Here is a 19,246-nt window from a genome sequence, read left to right as displayed (position 1 = left end):
AAAAACAAGTTTGTCTACTTGACTATTAATTACCATATTAGCTTATTAGTACAGTCTTTGTCACATTCAAAATGAATTAAAATCACGTATCAAAATAAGGAACATCATCTTCAAATAATCCTGAATGATACATTAGCTCATAACAAATTATTCTTTGAAAAATTGAAAAAGTGTTTAGGAAACCTTTCCTTCATGTTAGCAATATACTGTGAAACAATGGTTCGGAATCTGTTGGGAAGTTGATGGAGAGTTTAATGCAAGCACCATTATTACTGTGCAAGTAAGCCAGCAAACTGTGGAGAGGAAGTGATACATCAAGTTGTGAACTGCCGATTTGCACCACTATCATTAGCCTCACAGAAATGGGAGCTTGCCATCAAATCTGTGAATATGAAGCAATTGCTGGACTTCTGCTGTTAAAACAAATTACACTGGCTGTTGAAATGTAGGTCTGGCATTTAACAATAAAAGGACCCTTTTAAAAACAAGTTTTATGTTCTTGCAAAATGAGGCAACCCCTTTGACTCAGAAATGGAACAACTGAAACTGTGAAGTCGTATTCCTGCAGGCAGTGAATTGCTCCTAGATGCATGTTTAAATTTAAAACTTTTTTCTTATTTTCATTTGTTTCTTTTAATGCTTCCCCTCTCTTAATCCAATCTTTCTTTCCCTCTCTTCATTCCTCTTTCTGTACCTAATTTAACTCTAATTCACCCTCATTGGCTTCTTTGTGGTTCGTCTATGTCTCTCTGGATCCTTAAATCTCATCAATTAAGGGGATAAACTATTTGTTTCATCATTGGACCTTATAGGTGCTCCTAATACAAAAGCAAAATCTGAAATAAAAACAGATCATGCTGGAAATACTCAACTTTTGTGGAGAGAGAAACAGAGTTAAGGTTCAGGTCTTGAAGGTTTCTCTCTTCACAGGTGCTGCCAGACCTGCCGAGCATTTCCAGCATTTGCTGTGTTTATCTTGGATACCCCATTGAACTCACCACACTGTTAGCAGCTCGCACTTCCAGCAAATTCACTTGAACTGAAGTGTGAGGGGGACAATTTGACCAATGGTTTAATGATGTAAACTGCATCAAAGCATATGGCCATACTGTGAAAACCTTGCTTTGTCATTTGCCATAAAATCATGGTCATCATCTTAGGTCCTGTTCCCTCTTCCAGGTGATCAAAACAATGTGCAGAGAGCTGCTCCCAATCTCTGTAACACCCTCCAGCCTTTACAACTACACAGATATCTGTGCTCCCCCAATTCTGGCTTCTTGTATATCCTGATTTAAATTGCTCCACCATTGATGGCCATGCTTTCAGCTGCCAAGACTTTTAAGCTCTGATATTCCATCCCTAAACATTTATCCTAATAACACCTTACATGATTCACTGTCAAATTTTATTTGATAGCACTACTTTGAAGTGCCTTGGGATGCTTTGCTATGTTAAAGGCACTTTATAAATGCAAGTAGTTATTGCTGCAGCTCCTGTTCCACTGCTGTAACGGTGCTTGAAGGGTGGTGGAAAGCCTTGTTTAAGAACGTAGATGGACCCAGCTATCTTGGAGTAGAGGGCAGGGATGGCAGCAAGGAAGCATCTGGCCGCACAAAGCGATGCTGTACAAAAGGCATTTATGAAAACCACTCACAAAATGTCTCTTAGTCCAAGCTGAAATGGTGATCTGGCTCTTCTTCATCAACAGGAAGTGAGTGCGGCATTTCCAGCCACGATAGATCTTCTGAATAAGCGTGGCCAGATCTTCCAGGCGACGCTTTCTCAGATCTTCCAGCTCAAACAGCTGCAGAAACAAATGCAGTAATACAATAGTTAGGGCAACATAAAGGTCAGGGCAAATTTAACTTTCTGACCCTATAAGATCACATCAAAGAAGTCCTAACTGCGTTCACAATTGCATTCAGCTCGAATTAGGATGCGCCAAATGGAGAAGTTAGAAGATTTTTCTTTTTAAAAAGAGGGTTGTTACAGTATGAAATGCCCTACCAGAAGCAGTGATGGAAAGGTTTTTCAGCAGTGGATGAATATTTTGAAAAAGAAAAAAATTAAAGACTAATGGAGAAAAACAAAGTAGATAGCCCTTTCAGAAAGCTAACGTACAAATGAGCCTTGTGACTTTCTTTTGTGCTGTTAAAATTTTACGAATCAGTGGACACTTGCTGCTTCCGTGGTCATGTTTACTTACTGATTTATCAATTTGATACTTAATCATGATTTAGATCAGTTATTGGCACTGGAGTGTTTCTGGTTAATTTAAAAATCACACAGCCAGAAGTGGCACTCCGTTGCTACTTATAGGAATTCTTCTTAAACCATAGAATAAACACAAGCCAACAAGATGTTATCAAATTAATTATTTGATAGGACTGAGACCTGCCTGTATTTAATTTAAACTGTTGGATTAATGTTCTTAACTTCTGCTTACAAGTAAATCCACTGAAACTTGAGATAATTGTGAAGGTTACAGCAGGGGATTACTTACCGTTCTGGGATTTCGAATAAATATCTTTGATCTGCCATATGAAAACTCTTCAGGAGGGATCTGAAGTTCTGTCAACAGCACTTTGACACCGTCCCTTAAATTAAATGAATATAATGAGAAGTTTAATTTGTTGCCCATGTTAAAATGAAGCTTCTCCTTTTGAGTATAGAATTTCTTTTGCAATGAGTATACTAAGTAATGTTACAGATCAATTGTTACAAAAGCTCACTCTGAAAAGAAATGAAATGGACATTTTGAGAATGCGATAGAATATATGTTCAAAGCTTTGAATTAATACATGTTCTGCATATTCAAGTGAAATATAGGGCTGAATTTTTCAAGGGGCAGGGGCATACTGCTCACCATACCACCACCCCACCTCACACCAGAAATCAATCGCAAACCAACTGACAACTGATTTTTAAAAAGGTTGCCCTGCAGCGATAGCACGCTGCAGGTAGTCTTAAGAAGCTGAGGGTCAGGATTTCTTCCCCTCAGTGGAATGGTGTCTCACCCTCACGTGTTGCCAGCTAATTAGTCCCAGCAGCACTGGGTGAGCTGTAAAATTCTGATGATTCCTCAACACATTACAACCATACATTTAATCACCAACCCTACAATTTTCACTTCGGACACCTTTGTTTTTGCCAGCCAAGTATACATTTGTTCAAGTTAATATTTAAAGAAACTTTCATTCCACATGGCTCATGGGGATTATTCACTGAGTAGCTGAGCCATACAGATCCCAGGTTTGCCTCCTGGTCTGTTCTGTGCTAGTTTATCTTAGCTTGCCTGATGGTAGGGATATGACATTGGGTTTGAGATCACTATCCAGCTCCCTCAGCAGGAAGTATGTCTTGTTCGTACAATGTCAGATGAGTGTGTGCTGGGCTCTGCTATCATCTGCCTGTAGGTTTGACTAACTTTTTGGTACCCTTTTTTAAAAATATATTCTTGCACGGAATGTGGGCATTGCTGGCTAGGCCAGCATTTATTGCCCATCCCGAATTGCTCTTGAGAAGGTGGTGGTGAATCACCTTCTTGAACCGCTGCAGTCCACGTGATGTAGGTACACCCACAGTGCTGTTAGGGAGTGAGTTCCAGGAATTTGACCCAATGACAGTGAAGGAGCAGCTCCAAGTTAGGATGGTGCGTGGCTTGGAGGGGAACTTGCGAGTGGTGGTGTTTCCATGCATCTGCTGCCATTGTCTTTCTAGGTGGTAGTGGGTTTGGAAGGTGCTGTCGCAGGAGGCTTGGGAGCTGCTGCAGTGCATCTTGAAGATGGAATACACTGTTGCCACTGTGCATCAGTGGTGGAGGGAGTGAATGTTTATTGCGGTGGAGGGAGTGCCAATCAAGCAGATTGCTTTGTCTTGGATAGTGTTGAGCTTCTTGGGTGTTGTTGGAGCTGCAACATCTAGGCCAGTGGAAAGTATTCCATCAAAATTCTGACTTGTGCCTGGTAGATGGTGGACAGGCTTTGGGGAGTCAGGAGGTGAGTTACTCTCCACAGAATGCTCAGCCCTGATCTGCTCTTGTAGCCACAGCATTTATATGGCTGGTCCAGGTTAGTTTCTCGTCAATGTGAAGGCTCATACACATAACACCAATTTTAGCAACTTAGGTGAAGTCCTGGAGTGTGACCAACAGCCATAGACCATGTTTGCATCAAGTCATGAAAGGGGAGGAGCAGAAGAAAAATAACTGACAGACAAAACCGACAAGATTGAACTCTCTCCCATGCAATAGATTACTGTACGCTTTGTTCAGAAGAATGTGAGGGAGTTTAGTTTAACATATTTACATGTTTTAGTCATTAAGGTAACTCACGTTGTTCTCAGTCCCCACACCCCACCCCCAATCACACCCCTGCATAAACATTTTAGAGAAATCAAAACCCACATATCATCTGCTTCACTTGTTACCTTAAAGACATTCGCCATTAATAGGTGACTTCTCCTCAGGGGTCCCACTGACAAATTGAGAGGGGTGTATGCTTCCTGTAATATCTTCATTCACTTCAATACTGCCTGGCACTGTGCACCAGTCTGGAGTCATTCGATCCCAAAAGAAAATGCAATGAAGTTGGGTACTGTGCCTAACAACTAGGAGATGTTTTAGGTTCCAAAACAGTTCTGAAGCCACTAAACCACTGCAGCTAAAGACAAACTGCTACATACAAATAATCATTGCACATATGCTGCATTGCTTGTCAAGAGTTCACTTCTCTACTGATTACTGTAAACTTATACAAAAGTAAAAAGGTGACAAACGCATCCCATAAGTAGGGGAGTTCCGCCCAGTGTCCTGGCCAATATTTATCCCTCAAACAATACCAAAAGGACATCTGATTATCATGTTGCTGTTTGTGAGTCCTTGCTGTGTAAAACTGGCTGCTGCACTTTCTAAATTACAACAATGATAATGCTTGAAAAGGGCTTCATTGTCTGTAAAGCACATTGGGACTTTGAGGTCATGAAAAATGCTACTTAAAGCAAGTCTCCTTTCCTTACATTTGTAACTGCAACTTTTACCTTACAAAGAGCGGCTGATCGACGTGGTCAAGTGCTCCTGAAAAGTCCATTGGATAGCTATCAGGAGCAGGACTTCTAACCAATGTTCTTCCTCACAATCCAGGAGATATCAGACCAACCGTAATGTTCCTACACCCACCTTGGCTAACAGAAAATCAAAGCCATCACCTTCCTGTACCTCTCAACTACTCTCTGGCTAACTTCACTGAGTCACTGAGAAGTAGGGGCAAATTCATTTTTAATCATTCAGCTTTCAGCAGTGTAAGCAAAAATAGAGTGTAAAAATATTTTCTCCACTGTTCATAGACCATCTTTAATATAATATAATACAAACCAAAATGGACCTCCATACCTTGCACCTTGCCTCCAATGGGGCCAAGTCTGTGAACATAACATCTTGTACCTCTCCAGGCAGGACTCGTAAGGCTGCTTGAAAGCATATCCTGCTCGTCGCACACGCACATTCTCCATCAGCCCCAGGTACCTGACCTGGTGGCGCACTAAAGCCTCCGTAAAGACATGTGGAGTTTTCTGATCATTTGGCTTGATGCACCTGTAAGGTAGCCAGCATACAACTGATTGACAATTCCATACAAGTAATATTAAACTTCCCCTCAAGCAAATATATCCTATTTTAGGGGGTGAGACAGTCAGGTTTTTGAAATGCTTTCTCCTCACTGGTAAACAGCAAGGATCAATGAATTGGGTGTGAAGGTCAGCATCCATTTTCTAGGGAAGAAGGCAGAGTCTCTAAATACTTTTAGCTTTCCAATGTAGGCAATAGCATCCAAATTAAAAAAAAATCAATGTACATTTCTGAACTACCTAATTAAGGATGCACAAACACGGTAGAAATGCGGTCAACCAAGGGAAAAAGCAGACAAACATCCCTGGGAACATAAACACTTACGAGATATTAATGAGGCAAAATGCTATGGACTTACAAAATAAGCACAAGGCTAAAATCAGAAATAGAAGCTGAAAATGAACAGATCAGTCAACGGCTAGAAAGAAAAAGTACACTAATTTTTCAGGTGCAACCATTTGTCAGGACATCCAAAACATTTACCTATCTTTCTTTTTCAGAAGCTGGTCGACCTGTTCCAACATTTGAGGAAAAATGGCATCCTATCTATTTTTGCAACTATATACTTTTGGGATTGCTGAATGACAAATGATTTTTTGTAGTGAAGATCTCAGGCCCAAGGCTCCTGACATATTAATATTGCTTTTTACATTTTAAGGGGCAGTGCCTCATTATATAGTTGTAAATGTTTGCTTCCTGAGCATCATATTTAGTTTACTATTTCTGAACATTCATATATACTGTCCATTGTTTAATCTCTCTTCTCAGCATACTTGGGTTGTGGCACATAGTTTAAAATTTTTTTTAAATCCCACCTGATATAATTGGGATTTTTGGTCTGTAGATTTTTCATCAAAGTTGCAACAGAAGCTTTGAACTGTGACCCAGCTGTAGGTGGTCTCTTCAAGGACATCTTAGCTGGGTTTCCTTCTGGGAAGAGGGCTTTGACAAGCACATGGTTGGTCTTCCACATGGCCTGCGACAGGTCACGATACAGCAGGTCATTGTTTTTATCTACAAATCCTTCTACGTGGTACATCACCTTGAAGAGGAAACAGAAATATCAATGCTATGATTTCCTGTCAGGATGACCATCAAAACAAGACAACAGTAGCCCCTTAGGGATAAGTTATACGTTTACAACTCAGTGAAATACTTGAAAATATAAGGATACACTTTGCAAATTTGGACAGAGATTTGCACATTGAGGGATTACATCGAGGATTTGGGCAAGGGTTAACAAGCATGACTGCATTTTCTGTGCCCAGTAAATTGAGAAGATCTGAACTCATCACTCATTAATGATATTATATGACATTAAGCATATGATCGCATACATCCTGGTAATTATGATTAGATTTGTGGGTTAAAAAAGTATGTTCCACCCAGTCATGGCAATCACTAACCTCTTAACAGGACCTATTTGGTAATTGTGTACAAACATGAGGATGACATAACCATTTTTATCACAACATGCAAGTGGTATATTATTATAAATAAAACAATATTTTAAAATCAAAACAGTATCAATTTAATTCAACAAAATTTGGAGATAGCACAATGAACAGAGATGACCGGGAATTAGATTGTATCTTATAATTTTAAGAAATCAGCTAGATGGGGCTCCATGTCGGCCTATGTAACTGAGGCAGGAAAAAAACTGTCTTGTGTGCCTTTTCTAGCAATGAATAAGCTTTGGATACAGGAGAAAAAAACATTTTAGCGTGGCTTTTTGTACCTTGCCAGCATAGTGCTGGATCCTGAAACAGTTGTGTGGCAAAGTGGTATCATTAAGAAAGCGAGAACTTTTGCTCATTCGGCTTTCAAAGCGCTCATGTACGGCACAGATTTGATTGAGCTTCTCTAGGAAGGTCTCGTCTGTTACTGTGCCAGGCCGCAAGCATTCTTCATCAAGCATCGCCAGGATTCCATTCGTATTCTAAAAATGAACACACAATGTTGATATATATCAACCTATGAACCATCACTTATGGTGCTATGACACTGTGATATATGCACATAAATGTACATACATATGTACACATATACAAACACATACATAAATGTGCATGCGTGTGCACATGCACATACTCTTGTTTAGTATACGTCAACATAGGATGAAACAGCACGAAACAATCCAGGCTTTTCTGCAAGGTAACAATTTCCCCAAGATATTCCTGGACTTCTGCTCAAAATTTAAGTTTGTATATTGGCAGAACAAAAAATAAGTTTCAATGAAAATTAACACTATGTAAACCTTCCAAATATGACTGTCATCTAGTAACATATCGCTTAATGGACAAAATCCTCTCAACAGCAACAAAGTTCTTTTTATCCTATTTGCAGGGATTTTTGAGTTGTGGATTTAGTATCTGTAAAAGGGCCATCTTATCATTTTCTTCAACACATGTAAGTCGTGTATTTTTGTAAAGTTCACAATTTGAAGTACAATATTTCAAAACGAATCAAGTAGTTTAGCATGATAGTCTCATTCCACAAATGAAAAAAAGTTAGCCACATTTAATATATATTTCAAATGAAGATACTTCTAGTGAAATCATTTATTTCTAAAAACAAAAAGTTCAAAAGTGGTTCAGCATGAGCTGTACCCACGATTTCTCCAGAGGAGTTCCTGAACTCACTCATTCTATAAATGGAGACAGAGATTAGATTGTTAAATATTTCAATAGCAGGACAGAATGATGGCTCAGTGGTCCTGAGCCATGTGATCTATGACTCTAAAGCTGCAATGACATAGATCAGTGGGTCGCCTGGTCAATTGTTGAAATTATTGACCTGGGGAAGCCAAAAAGAGATACAAATAATGGAAGAGAGTGCTGGATTCAAAAAAAAAATTACAATTTAAAACAAGAAGGTGCTGAATGCAGGATGTCATATTATAATGGGTTTTGAGTAGAGGTGTTGATAATATCAGCTTCTGTCTGGTCTTTGCAACGATAGGCCACATCGATAGTTTTTTTGTGGCTCCACTGATTTCACTAAATCCATCAAGGATATCAAACCTAGCAGTTAATAGCTCATGTTTGCTGACATAACAAGAATGTTACATTTAACCCTGTAGTTAAACTACTCCAGCTACTGTTTTAGATAAGCTTGTGTCCTTAGACAAGATTTACATAGGCTCTATAGCATAATCGGTCATTTAGTCCAACTGATAGATGCCAGTATTTCAATTCCACAAGCCTCCTCTCACTATGGGCTGAAATTTACAACCCCCCGGGGTGGGGTGGCAGGTTGGGGGGGGGGGGGGGGGGGGGGTGTAAAATTGGGCGCAAAGACATCAGCACTGCCTGTCACCTGCTCACCACTGTCAGTACTTAATCCAAAGTGGGGGAGGTTCAAGGCAGCCTGCTCACCCGTGGGCCAATTGAGGCCCTTAAGTGGCCAATTAATAGTTACTTAAGGACTTTCTCCCGCCACTGCTGGCATTTTTCCTACGGCCAGGCAAGCCCACACCAAGTGTCCATGCTGCCCAGTGAAAGCTGGCAAACCTTGTTGCCCAGCCCTGGGTGGGCATGGGGGCTGGGGCAAGTTGCCTCCTGTTTGGGCACCCCAGTGCCTATCAGAGGAACCCCTCCCAAGGCTCTCCCTGACATTTCCTCTGCCCTGCACCGTCCTCCCCGGCTCCCCCACCCTCTGCCAGGGCCTGACAGCCTGACCCTGACAGGACCCTGATTTAACTTTACTCAGGGCTCCATGGCTCCTCTTCTTCAGAAGACTCACTGTAATGTCAGCAGTGGCCAATGCTCCCAGCGGCACCTCTGGGACAAGAGAGCTGCCAACCATTGCTCAGCAGCTTCTGGAGGAGAAACTCTCTCGGAATAGGGTCAAAGTCCCATCTTGAGCCAACTGGCAATGGGTCAACTAGACACATGCAGGCAAATTTGTTCCTAGCTTTCATGCCAGGGGCAGGGACCCTACATCCCCTCCCCCCGAAACTTCATTCCCATAATTGCCTCTTCTTGCCCTGTCCCTCTATTCCATTCTCCCTCATGTATGCATCTGACCTTCCCTTAAAATGCATCAATGAAATCTACTTCAACCACTCCATGAAGCAGCAGACTCCACATTCTTACAACTGTTTCAAAATTTTAATTGGTAAGTTTTAAACCAAAAGCTAGAAAGTCTAAACTTTATTAAAAAAAGAAAATGACAGTCAATTCTTTGAACATCCTCTAATCAAACTGGAAAAGTCCAACTTACATTTTCAATCAGCTCACAAATGATGGCATTGTTGAAGTACTCAATGTGAGTCCATTCAATTCCCTGTGAAATATATGAATGTTCAGAATGTGATTACTGCAGCAAAATATGGCTCCTTCTGATAATCTTTCAACATTTGGCTAAAAACAGTGTCTGTTTATATCTTTGTTCCGGTTGAGGATTTTTTCCAATGCATAATGACACTCTAAATTAGAAACATTGCAATGTCCCTCTCAGCTAGAATTCCATACACTTAGAAACACTGCTTGAAAAGCTTCCAATTCTTCTCCCATTCCATTCCCCAATCCAAGTCAATTTCCCATGCACTTCATGGGAAACAGTCCAGGAACATACGTCATGGCACAAGGTCACTTCAGTCACTTTGATGCATGCAGTCCTTTTTCCAAGGAAAGCCATTTCTTGATCACATGTGTTCCTAAACAAGCCTGCAAATTTCGTAAACAACTGGTGACAGAGATAGATGCTGTTTCAGGTGAAAGATGTTCTGGTGTATTTTTAAATCAGTGCTATGTGAATATCAACAATAGCTTCACCATTGCAAGATATGATGCTGAAATTTTCACCCTTAAAGCTGGTTCCAGTGCATCCGAATTGCAGATTTTTACACACACTGAAGGTAGTAGTTTTTGGACACAGGAGGAATAAAGGATATTGGAAAGATTCCAGAAAGACCAGCAGACAAGACAAGGTCCTAACTTAGGAACAAGAACAGAGTACAAGTACCTGGAAGGAGTCTTTGCACAGCCATTAGCAAGGCATCAATAGCAGCAAGCAAGAAAGGGATTCAAAGGGGCTACAGCACAGAAAAAGAACACAGTTTTAAAAGACATAAAGACATGCAGTCAACAGTTATGTGGGAAACATCAAGTGTTCTTTAATACTCTTCACAGCAAGATTCCATTTACATACTCAATAAAACAATTATATATCTAAAAAGACATTACCTATCAATTTAAATGCACAAGGCACTTCTGTACAACTCAGAAAGGCAGCATAACCTCCTATTGCCCAAAGTGATTAAGCCAGCAGCTGAAAGCTGGGCACTTTTACTGTGACAGTGGCAAGGACTGTTTATGAGAAGGTGCATTTAAGTTTTCTATTTGTCCAACTTTTCATTAAAGGTATAGATTAAAAATCAGCTACTTAATAATATCTATTGTATTACAGATTATATGTTATTCCAGATAGACTGATCATTTTTTGTCATTGACACATTTGCAATTCATCTCAGTGCTTGCTGAGGATTATAGTTTCTCTCATTCTTGCTCAGCTCTCAGGTTTCTGAAGTGTCTCACTGTGAATCATTTCCTCCACTCATCTCTTCTCTCTGGTTTAATTTCTGACTTTCTGCAATACTGTACAGTGGTGGCTGCTCCTTCCACCACAAAGAAAGAAAGAAAGAATTGGAATTTTCCAACTTTGAGCAATCAGGAAGTTCCAGCCTCTGACCTCAGTGCTCACTGTTTGACTAGGTCCCTGGGAATAGCTAGCCAATGCACTGTGACCAGGTACAGTCAGGAAGATTGAGAATGAATCAGGTGCATGAAATAAATGAGAGGAGGGCAAGAAGGAATGTTTTTGCTACTTCTAATTTCAATTTCTAATAATTTAAAAAGCAAATTATTCTCTGAGCCAATTTCTATTCATCAGGTCATGCTGAGTCCTTACAATAGAGATTGTTGTCTTGGCAGATGCACCTCAATATGGATAAATGTGGTCAAAGGAAAATCCTTTCTCATGTACTCCCAGTTGGTTTTGTTCCGATTCCTTTGCTATACCCACTCACTTTTCTCAATAGTTGGAACACTTAGTGAACAAAATGATAAATGTAGGCCTTGACTGCAGAATGAGCCTGGACACCTTTGGCAAGTTCACTAACACTTAAAAGCCTGCTCTAAACTGGTCATAGGAAAAGAGGGGAAGTATACAAGAGGTTGCACATTAGAGATATGACACTACTATAAGTCTTGTAAATAAAAATCAAAAACGTGTCTGCCTTTTGTCAGTTGCATCATCACTATTTTCATGTGCGTCCTAAACACTATCTCTTGTACAATTTTCTTGTGCTATAGGTTTGCCTCAGCTTCACTGATTGTGCGTCATCACTTCCAGACTCAGCCATACTGTGCTTGCTGGCATACCACCCTCTGCCCTCGATAAACTCTAACTTGTGCAAGCTCTGCTGCCGTTATCATCACCTGCACTAAGCCCTGCTTGCCCATTAACTCTGGTTCTCTATCCCCTATGCCTCAAATTAAAAATCCTCAACCTCTTCTTTAAATCCCTCCAGGGCCTCAACACATTCTACCTCAGCACCTGTCCAGTCCTAAATTGTATCCCCTGAACTCTCTATTCTTCTGGCTGCTGTCTCTTGTGTATTTCCCCTCTCTTCATCCACAAGATTCTACACTCTGGAATTCCCACATCAACTTCCCTCTACTCTACATTATTCTCTCCACTTCAAAACCCATACATTCATTTGTGCTTTTGGTCATTTTCTCCTTTCCTGACTCAATGTCCACTTCCCATTTGCCATCTATGAGGATGCTGTGGGGGATTCTTACATTAAAGGTGCTATATAAGTGGAAGTTGTTGGTGTTTCATTCTGTAAATCTTTGAGAAGCTGGAGCTCTGTTCAGGCCTTTCCTCCATTCTATCAATACTTGCTCTCTTACTTGACCACCCCATTTTCCTTTTAAAATAAAAAATAAAGTAGCTTAAGACAGGAAAATACATTAGGGATGTTTAACAGAGTTCAATTCCTCTCAGTATTGATCATTTAATAGGTTTCTTGGGAAGTGGTGGTTTATATTTACCAGCACATTTTAAGAATGATAAACCCAAAGAGGTTTTACTGAAACAATCACTGAGTATAAAAGCATCACAGTACTTCTTTAAACATTTATTTCTATAATTAAAAACTAATAACTTGTCAGGTTTTGCGTTCTGACAAATGTTCGCTTCAAATTTTTCAATTACCTTTTCCCCTTTTAAAAAAGGGATAAAAGTTGAAAGGTGGATTTATGCTTGTTCTAGGTTTTCATCCAAAAAGTTCAAGTCCCATCTGTGCGACTGAGCCTCCTAAAGTAAGGGTGCCTAGTATTTGATCAACTGGAGGTGGCACCTGCCAGCTGAGAAAACACAATTCCTTCAAAATGCATTTCTCTTTGCGAGCAGAGGATATTAATGAACTGGTATTTGAATCATCTATTAAAGGAGCACCCCTATTTGAAAAAGAAAACAAGTGCACAGTATTTCATGAGCAAGGAGACTGCTTAGACCTCACTGGTTCACCACAACCTTCTCATGGGCAATTAGTGATGGGCAACAAATGTTCTTGCCAGCGACGTTCATATCCAACGAAAGAATTTTTAAAAAAGCAATGACTGTATCTTTTCCATTAGTTTAAAATTAGTTCACTGCAAATTCTGCACAAACCATTATTTTAATTCCAGAGAGCTATTAGAATTCTACAAGTGATAAAACAATAGAAAAACACAAAGGGTGGCATATACTGAAGAAATAGCTGCTGACTTAACCATTTACTTAGTATTACTAAAACAGTATTACAGCTATGGGAAACAAACAGAATTACCTGGAAAAACTCAGCAGGTCTGGCAGCATCGGCGGAGAAGAAAAGAGTTGACGTTTCGAGTCCTCATGACTCTTCGACAGAACTTGCGTTCGAGTCCAAGAAAGAGTTGAAATATAAGCTGGTTTAACGTGTGTGTGTGGGGGGCGGAGAGATAGAGAGACAAAGAGGTGGAGGGGGGGTTGGGGTGTGTGGTTGTAGGGACAAACAAGCAGTGATAGAAGCAGATCATCAAAAGATGTCAACGACAGTAGTACAATAGAACACATAGGTGTTAAAATTAAAGTTGGTGATATTATCTAAACGAATGTGCTAATTAAGAATGGATGGTAGGGCACTCAAGGTATAGCTCTAGTGGGTTTTTTTTTATATATATATATAATGGAAATAGGTGGGAAAAGGAAAATCTTTAATTTATTGGAAAAAAAAGGGAAGGGGGAAACAGAAAGGGGGTGGGGATGGGGGAGGGAGCTTACGACCTAAAATTGTTGAATTCAATATTCAGTCCAGAAGGCTGTAAAGTCCCTAGTCGGAAGATGAGGAGTTGTTCCTCCAGTTTGCGTTGGGCTTCACTGGAACAATGCAGCAAGCCAAGGACAGACATGTGGGCAAGAGAGCAGGGTGGAGTGTTGAAATGGCAAGCGACAGGGAGGTTTGGGTCATTCTTGCGGACAGACCGCAGGTGTTCTGCAAAGCGGTCGCCCAGTTTACATTTGGTCTCTCCAATGTAGAGGAGACCACATTGGGAGCAACGGATGCAGTAGACTAAGTTGGGGGAAATGCAAGTGAAATGCTGCTTCACTTGAAAGGAGTGTTTGGGTCCTTGGACGGTGAGGAGAGAGGAAGTGAAGGGGCAGGTGTTGCATTTTTTGCGTGGGCATGGGGTGGTGCCATAGGAGGGGGTTGAGGAGTAGGGGGTGATGGAGGAGTGGACCAGGTCTGAATATTGAATTCAACAACTTTAGGTCGTAAGCTCCCTCCCCCATCCCCACCCCCTTTCTGTTTCCCCCTTCCCTTTTTTTTCCAATAAATTATAAAGATTTTCCTTTTCCCACCTATTTCCATTATATATATAAAAAAAAAACCCACTAGAGCTATACCTTGAGTGCCCTACCATCCATTCTTAATTAGCACATTCGTTTAGATAATATCACCAATTTTAATTTTAACACCTATGTGTTCTATTGTACTACTGTCGTTGACATCTTTTGATGATCTGCTTCTATCACTGCTTGTTTGTCCCTACAACCACACACCCCAACCCCCCCTCCACCTCTTTGTCTCTCTATCTCTCCGCCCCCCACACACACACCTTAAACCAGCTTATATTTCAACTCTTTCTTGGACTCGAACGCAAGTTCTGTCGAAGGGTCATGAGGACTCGAAACGTCAACTCTTTTCTTCTCCGCCGATGCTGCCAGACCTGCTGAGTTTTTCCAGGTAATTCTGTTTTTGTTTTGGATTTCCAGCATCCGCAGTTTTTTTGTTTTTATTTTTTACAGCTATGGGATTTGGATGCATTGTACTTAGTTAATTGATTCTCTGGGATCCCTAAACCTACAAATAGAATCATAGAATGATAACCACAGGGGAAGACTGTCTGTGCCAGCTCTTTGGTAGCCATTCACTTAATCCCACTTCACGGATTCTTCACCCCCATATCTTGTACATTTCTTTCCTTCAAGTTTTTATCCAATTCTCTTCTGAATGTTATTATTGAATATGTTTCTCCCACCCCACATTTTAAGTTGCTGAGCAAAACAATGTTCTTTTTGCCTCTGGTACTTTTACCAATCAATTGTGTTTTCTTTTTACTGATCCTTCTGCCACCGGGAACAGATTCCTCTTATTTACTCTATCAAAACCATAAATTATTTTGAACACCTTTATTAAGTTTCTTCTTCACTTTCAGGAGAGCAAACCTCAGTTTCTCCATATAACTGAAGTTGCTTATCCCTGGTACCATTCTAGCAAATCTCTTCCACGCCAAGTCCTTGACATCCTTCCTAAAGTGTGGTGCTGAGAACTGATTGCAATACTCCAGTTGGGGCCTAACTAGTGTTTTACAAAGGCTTAGCAGAGGCTCCTTGCTTTTTTACCCTATTCCTTTATTAGTAAAGCCAAGGATCCCATATGTTTTTAAACAGTCTTCTCAAATTGTTCTTCTGCCTTCAAAGATTTTTGTACATACACCCCTAGGTCTCCTTGTTCCTGTACTACCTTTAAAATTGTTCCATTAGGTTCACTTTGCCTCTCCTTTCTTCCCACCATGACATATTCTTTCCACTGAATGCAATCTGCCAACCCATTTTGTCAGTCTAGGTCCTTATGAGGTAACATTGTTTAAATTTCCAAGTTTCATATCAACAACAAACTTTGAAATCTGCCCTATATACACAAGTCTAGGTAATTAATATACAAGAAAAAGAGCTGTGATCCCAGCACCAAACCTTAAATATGGTACACATATTCCAATTTCTGCTGCTGTAACAGATTATGCCTTCATTTTTCTCTATTCATCTTTAACTTTATTTCCCTCAAATTTGTAGTACTCCTTACCTCCCTCAATCTGCCTTTTCTTCTAGGCATTTAGAATCCATGCCTGGCTTCATGTAACTACCACTTCCTGATACATCTCCAACCCCATTTTAAACTCAGTGATGAACTGCACAGTGTGTTAGATTGCTCAGGTCAAAAAAACTGCTCTGGACGAGATGCGGAATAGAAAGATGCTGCCTCTCTCCTTGGGCAAAAAGGGAGGGAATAATAATTGAGGGAGGAGCACACAAATTCAACCTGTGCCATTCTCCTAAATTGCCAAGAAGCCAGTTCAAGAATAGCCCTAAATAAGGCCCAGTAGTAGATCAGAGGCTGTGCTCTCAGTCAACACCAGGAAAAGTGAAAAGGGGTTAAAAAAAAATCAAATAAAAAACAAAAACATGATGCATTCAAAAACGTAATGCAAACCTAAATATAGGCCCATTTTGCCCCAAACATTTTTTGACCAAACCCCTACACCGATGGAGGCCAACCAAAGGTCAAAAATGTGTGTTCTATTTACTGAATTGATATGATCTTACAGACTGGAAACTTTAAAATCATTAGGTTTTCAAAAAGAAATTCAGCAATAGAACCAAATTTATTTTAGAACCTCATAATTGCACATACCATACAATTCCCACCACATTGAGCAGTAACCAATTACTGTAAATAAATTCCACAACGTGTAACATCTCATGCCAAGAACAGCTGCAGTCACTGGGCTGTAATAAAAATTCAAGCTGTCAAGGCTGAGCTATAGACCAGAAAGGTGCCAAGTTCAAACCCCAATACATGCTGAGTTGGCTCATCTCAATTGCTGCAGCATTAGGGTACTAAGAGTGATCTCAGAGTTTGGGGTTAGGAAGGGGTGTAAGGGAACTTCTGATTGCTGATTGTTATCCCAAAGACTCCAAAAGAGAAGTGCATGTGTAGATGCTGAAGAAGAACAGGACTATATTTAGGTATGATGCCCCACCCATCACTAACCTACAGACACTTATTGTCTAGTTAGATTCAGGAAGAAGAAATGCATTTGGGCATATCAGCACCTGTGGCATCCCAGCATCATTTCTCAGCTTCAGGAGAGGGAGAGGAAAACAGACAGAACATAAGTAAAGAAATACCCTACCAATCGGTTGACTTGGTTTAACATCTCCAACTAATGCAGTGCTAACCAGTCAGATGGGTAATTGAACCATACAAACCAAACAACAGCAATACATGTCACAAGAAACCGTGCCTAAACTTTATAGTGTGTTGATCTAATCAGACATTGATTATTGTGTCCCATTCTGGTCACTGAGACATAAAGGAAACATGCAAGTTTTAGAGGCAGAGAGTAAGGAGCTATAAGTCTGACCCCTAAAGTTCTGTGTTGTGAGGAAAAATTGGTCAAACTGCATGGAGGTGTTTTGACAGGTAAACTTAGGTAGTAAACAGTGTGGAAAAAGTAAATCTAGCAAAACGTTTAAATAAAATCTTGAAATTAGCATGAGGGGATGCTTGTTCAAAACACAAAGAAGAAACTGGTCTTCTTCCTCTGCTAGATATTAATTAGGTTCCAGATGGGAATACTGCATGCAGCTCAGGGTATTCCATTGTAGAAAGAATGAGAGTCATGACAAGGTATTAAGTAGATTTACAATGATGATAGAATTAAGTTATGATGAGAGTCTTGAAAACTCAGCACTGTCATCACTAGAGCAGAAAAGTTGGAAAGGATTTTAAAGAAATGTTGAAAACTCTGAAAAGATTTAGGAGGATGAATGAAGATTATTTCCAGTGATCATTGAGTTAATGACAAGGGGCATAATATCAGATTAGAAGAATTTAAGTGGCCATATTGAAAGGTACAAAGAAAAAGGAGGGAAGTGACATTGGGATAGGTAGATCCAACAGGGATCAAACAGAACCACGGGCACCGTGCCAAACAGCTTCCATTTGTGCCTCACTTACATTTTCCTTTCTCCTTACTACCTTTCATTTGCTTCCCGTCTGATTCCCTCCAAGCTTTTACTCTCTTTCCCCCTGCAATGGCGTAGTGGTACCGTCACTGGGCTAGTAATTCAGAGATCCAGGGTAACGCCCCAGGTTCAAATCCCAACACGAGACCATTGTCAATTGTTGTAAAAAAATTTCTCTGGTTCACTAATGCCCTTTAGAGAAGGAAATCTGCTGTCTTTATTTAGCCTGGCCTACATGTGACTCCGGATCCATAGCGTATGTGGTTGATTGGAAATGGCCCAGCAAGCCACTCAGTTATATCAAACCACTACAAAGACACAAAAATAGGAATGAAATTGGAGGGACCACCCAACATTGACCTAAGCACTGGAAACAACAGCAGCAAACTCTGCCCTGTCGACTCTGTAAAGCCCTCCTTACGAATATCTAGTGCCAAAATTGGATGAGCTACTTCACTAGTCAAGCAACAATTGACATAATCGTCCTCATGGAATCATATCTAACAGGTCATGTCCCAGACACCAGCATCGCCATCGCCATCCCAGCAGAGGTGGCAGCGGCACAATGGTAAACAGTCGGGGAGTTGCCCTGGGAGTCCTCAACATCAACTCCGGATCCCATGAAGTCTCATGGCATCAGGTCAAACATGGGCAAGGAAACCTCCTGCTGATTACCACGTACTGCCCTTCCTCAGCTGATGAATCAGTGTTCCCCCATGCTTGAACACCACTTGGACGAAGCACTGGGGTGTGGGGGCGGCGGCAAGTGCACAAGAGTGGTTTGGTAGAACCACAGTTGACCGAGCTGGCTGAGTACTAAATGACATAGCTGCTAGACTGGGTCTGCGGCAGGTGGTGAGGAAACCAATAAGAGGGAAAAACAGCCTTGGCCTCATCCCCACCAACCTGCCTGCCACAGATGCTCTGTCCATGACAGTATCTGTAGGAGTGACCATTGCACAGTCCTTGTGGAGACGAGGTCCCACTTTCACATTGAGGATACCCTCCATCATGTGGTATGGCACTACCACCGTGCTAAATGAGATAGATTTCGAACAGATCTTGCAACTCAAGACTGGGTATCCAAGAGACGCAGTATGCCATCAGCAGCAGCAGAACTGTACTCAAACACAATCTGTAACCTCATGGCCCGGCATATCCCCCACTCTATCATTACAATCAAGCCAGAGGATCAGCCCTGGTTCAATGAAGAATGCAGTAGGGCATGCCAGGAGCAGCACCAGGCATACCTAAAAATGAGGTGTCAACCTGGTGAAGCTA

General features: G+C 40.8%; 1 protein-coding gene across 2 annotated transcripts in view; it reads right to left on the bottom strand.

Annotated features, from left to right (window-relative positions):
* myo1b (myosin IB) overlaps positions 1-19,246 on the bottom strand; it is a 290,431-nt gene that overhangs the window by 44,589 nt on the left and 226,596 nt on the right. For both annotated transcript variants that reach the window (XM_041200715.1, XM_041200716.1), the window contains exons 15-20: positions 9,848-9,910; positions 7,362-7,562; positions 6,439-6,665; positions 5,390-5,590; positions 2,504-2,597; positions 1,655-1,804 (exon numbers count right to left, since the gene is read on the bottom strand). In XM_041200715.1, coding sequence (XP_041056649.1) covers positions 1,655-1,804; positions 2,504-2,597; positions 5,390-5,590; positions 6,439-6,665; positions 7,362-7,562; positions 9,848-9,910 — 936 coding nt within the window. The remainder of the gene's footprint in view (positions 1-1,654; positions 1,805-2,503; positions 2,598-5,389; positions 5,591-6,438; positions 6,666-7,361; positions 7,563-9,847; positions 9,911-19,246) is intronic.

The sequence above is a fragment of the Carcharodon carcharias genome, chromosome 12 (assembly GCF_017639515.1).
Source record: "Carcharodon carcharias isolate sCarCar2 chromosome 12, sCarCar2.pri, whole genome shotgun sequence".
NCBI classification, from domain to species: Eukaryota; Metazoa; Chordata; class Chondrichthyes; order Lamniformes; family Lamnidae; genus Carcharodon; species Carcharodon carcharias.
This window is presented reverse-complemented; position numbering and strand designations above follow the sequence as displayed.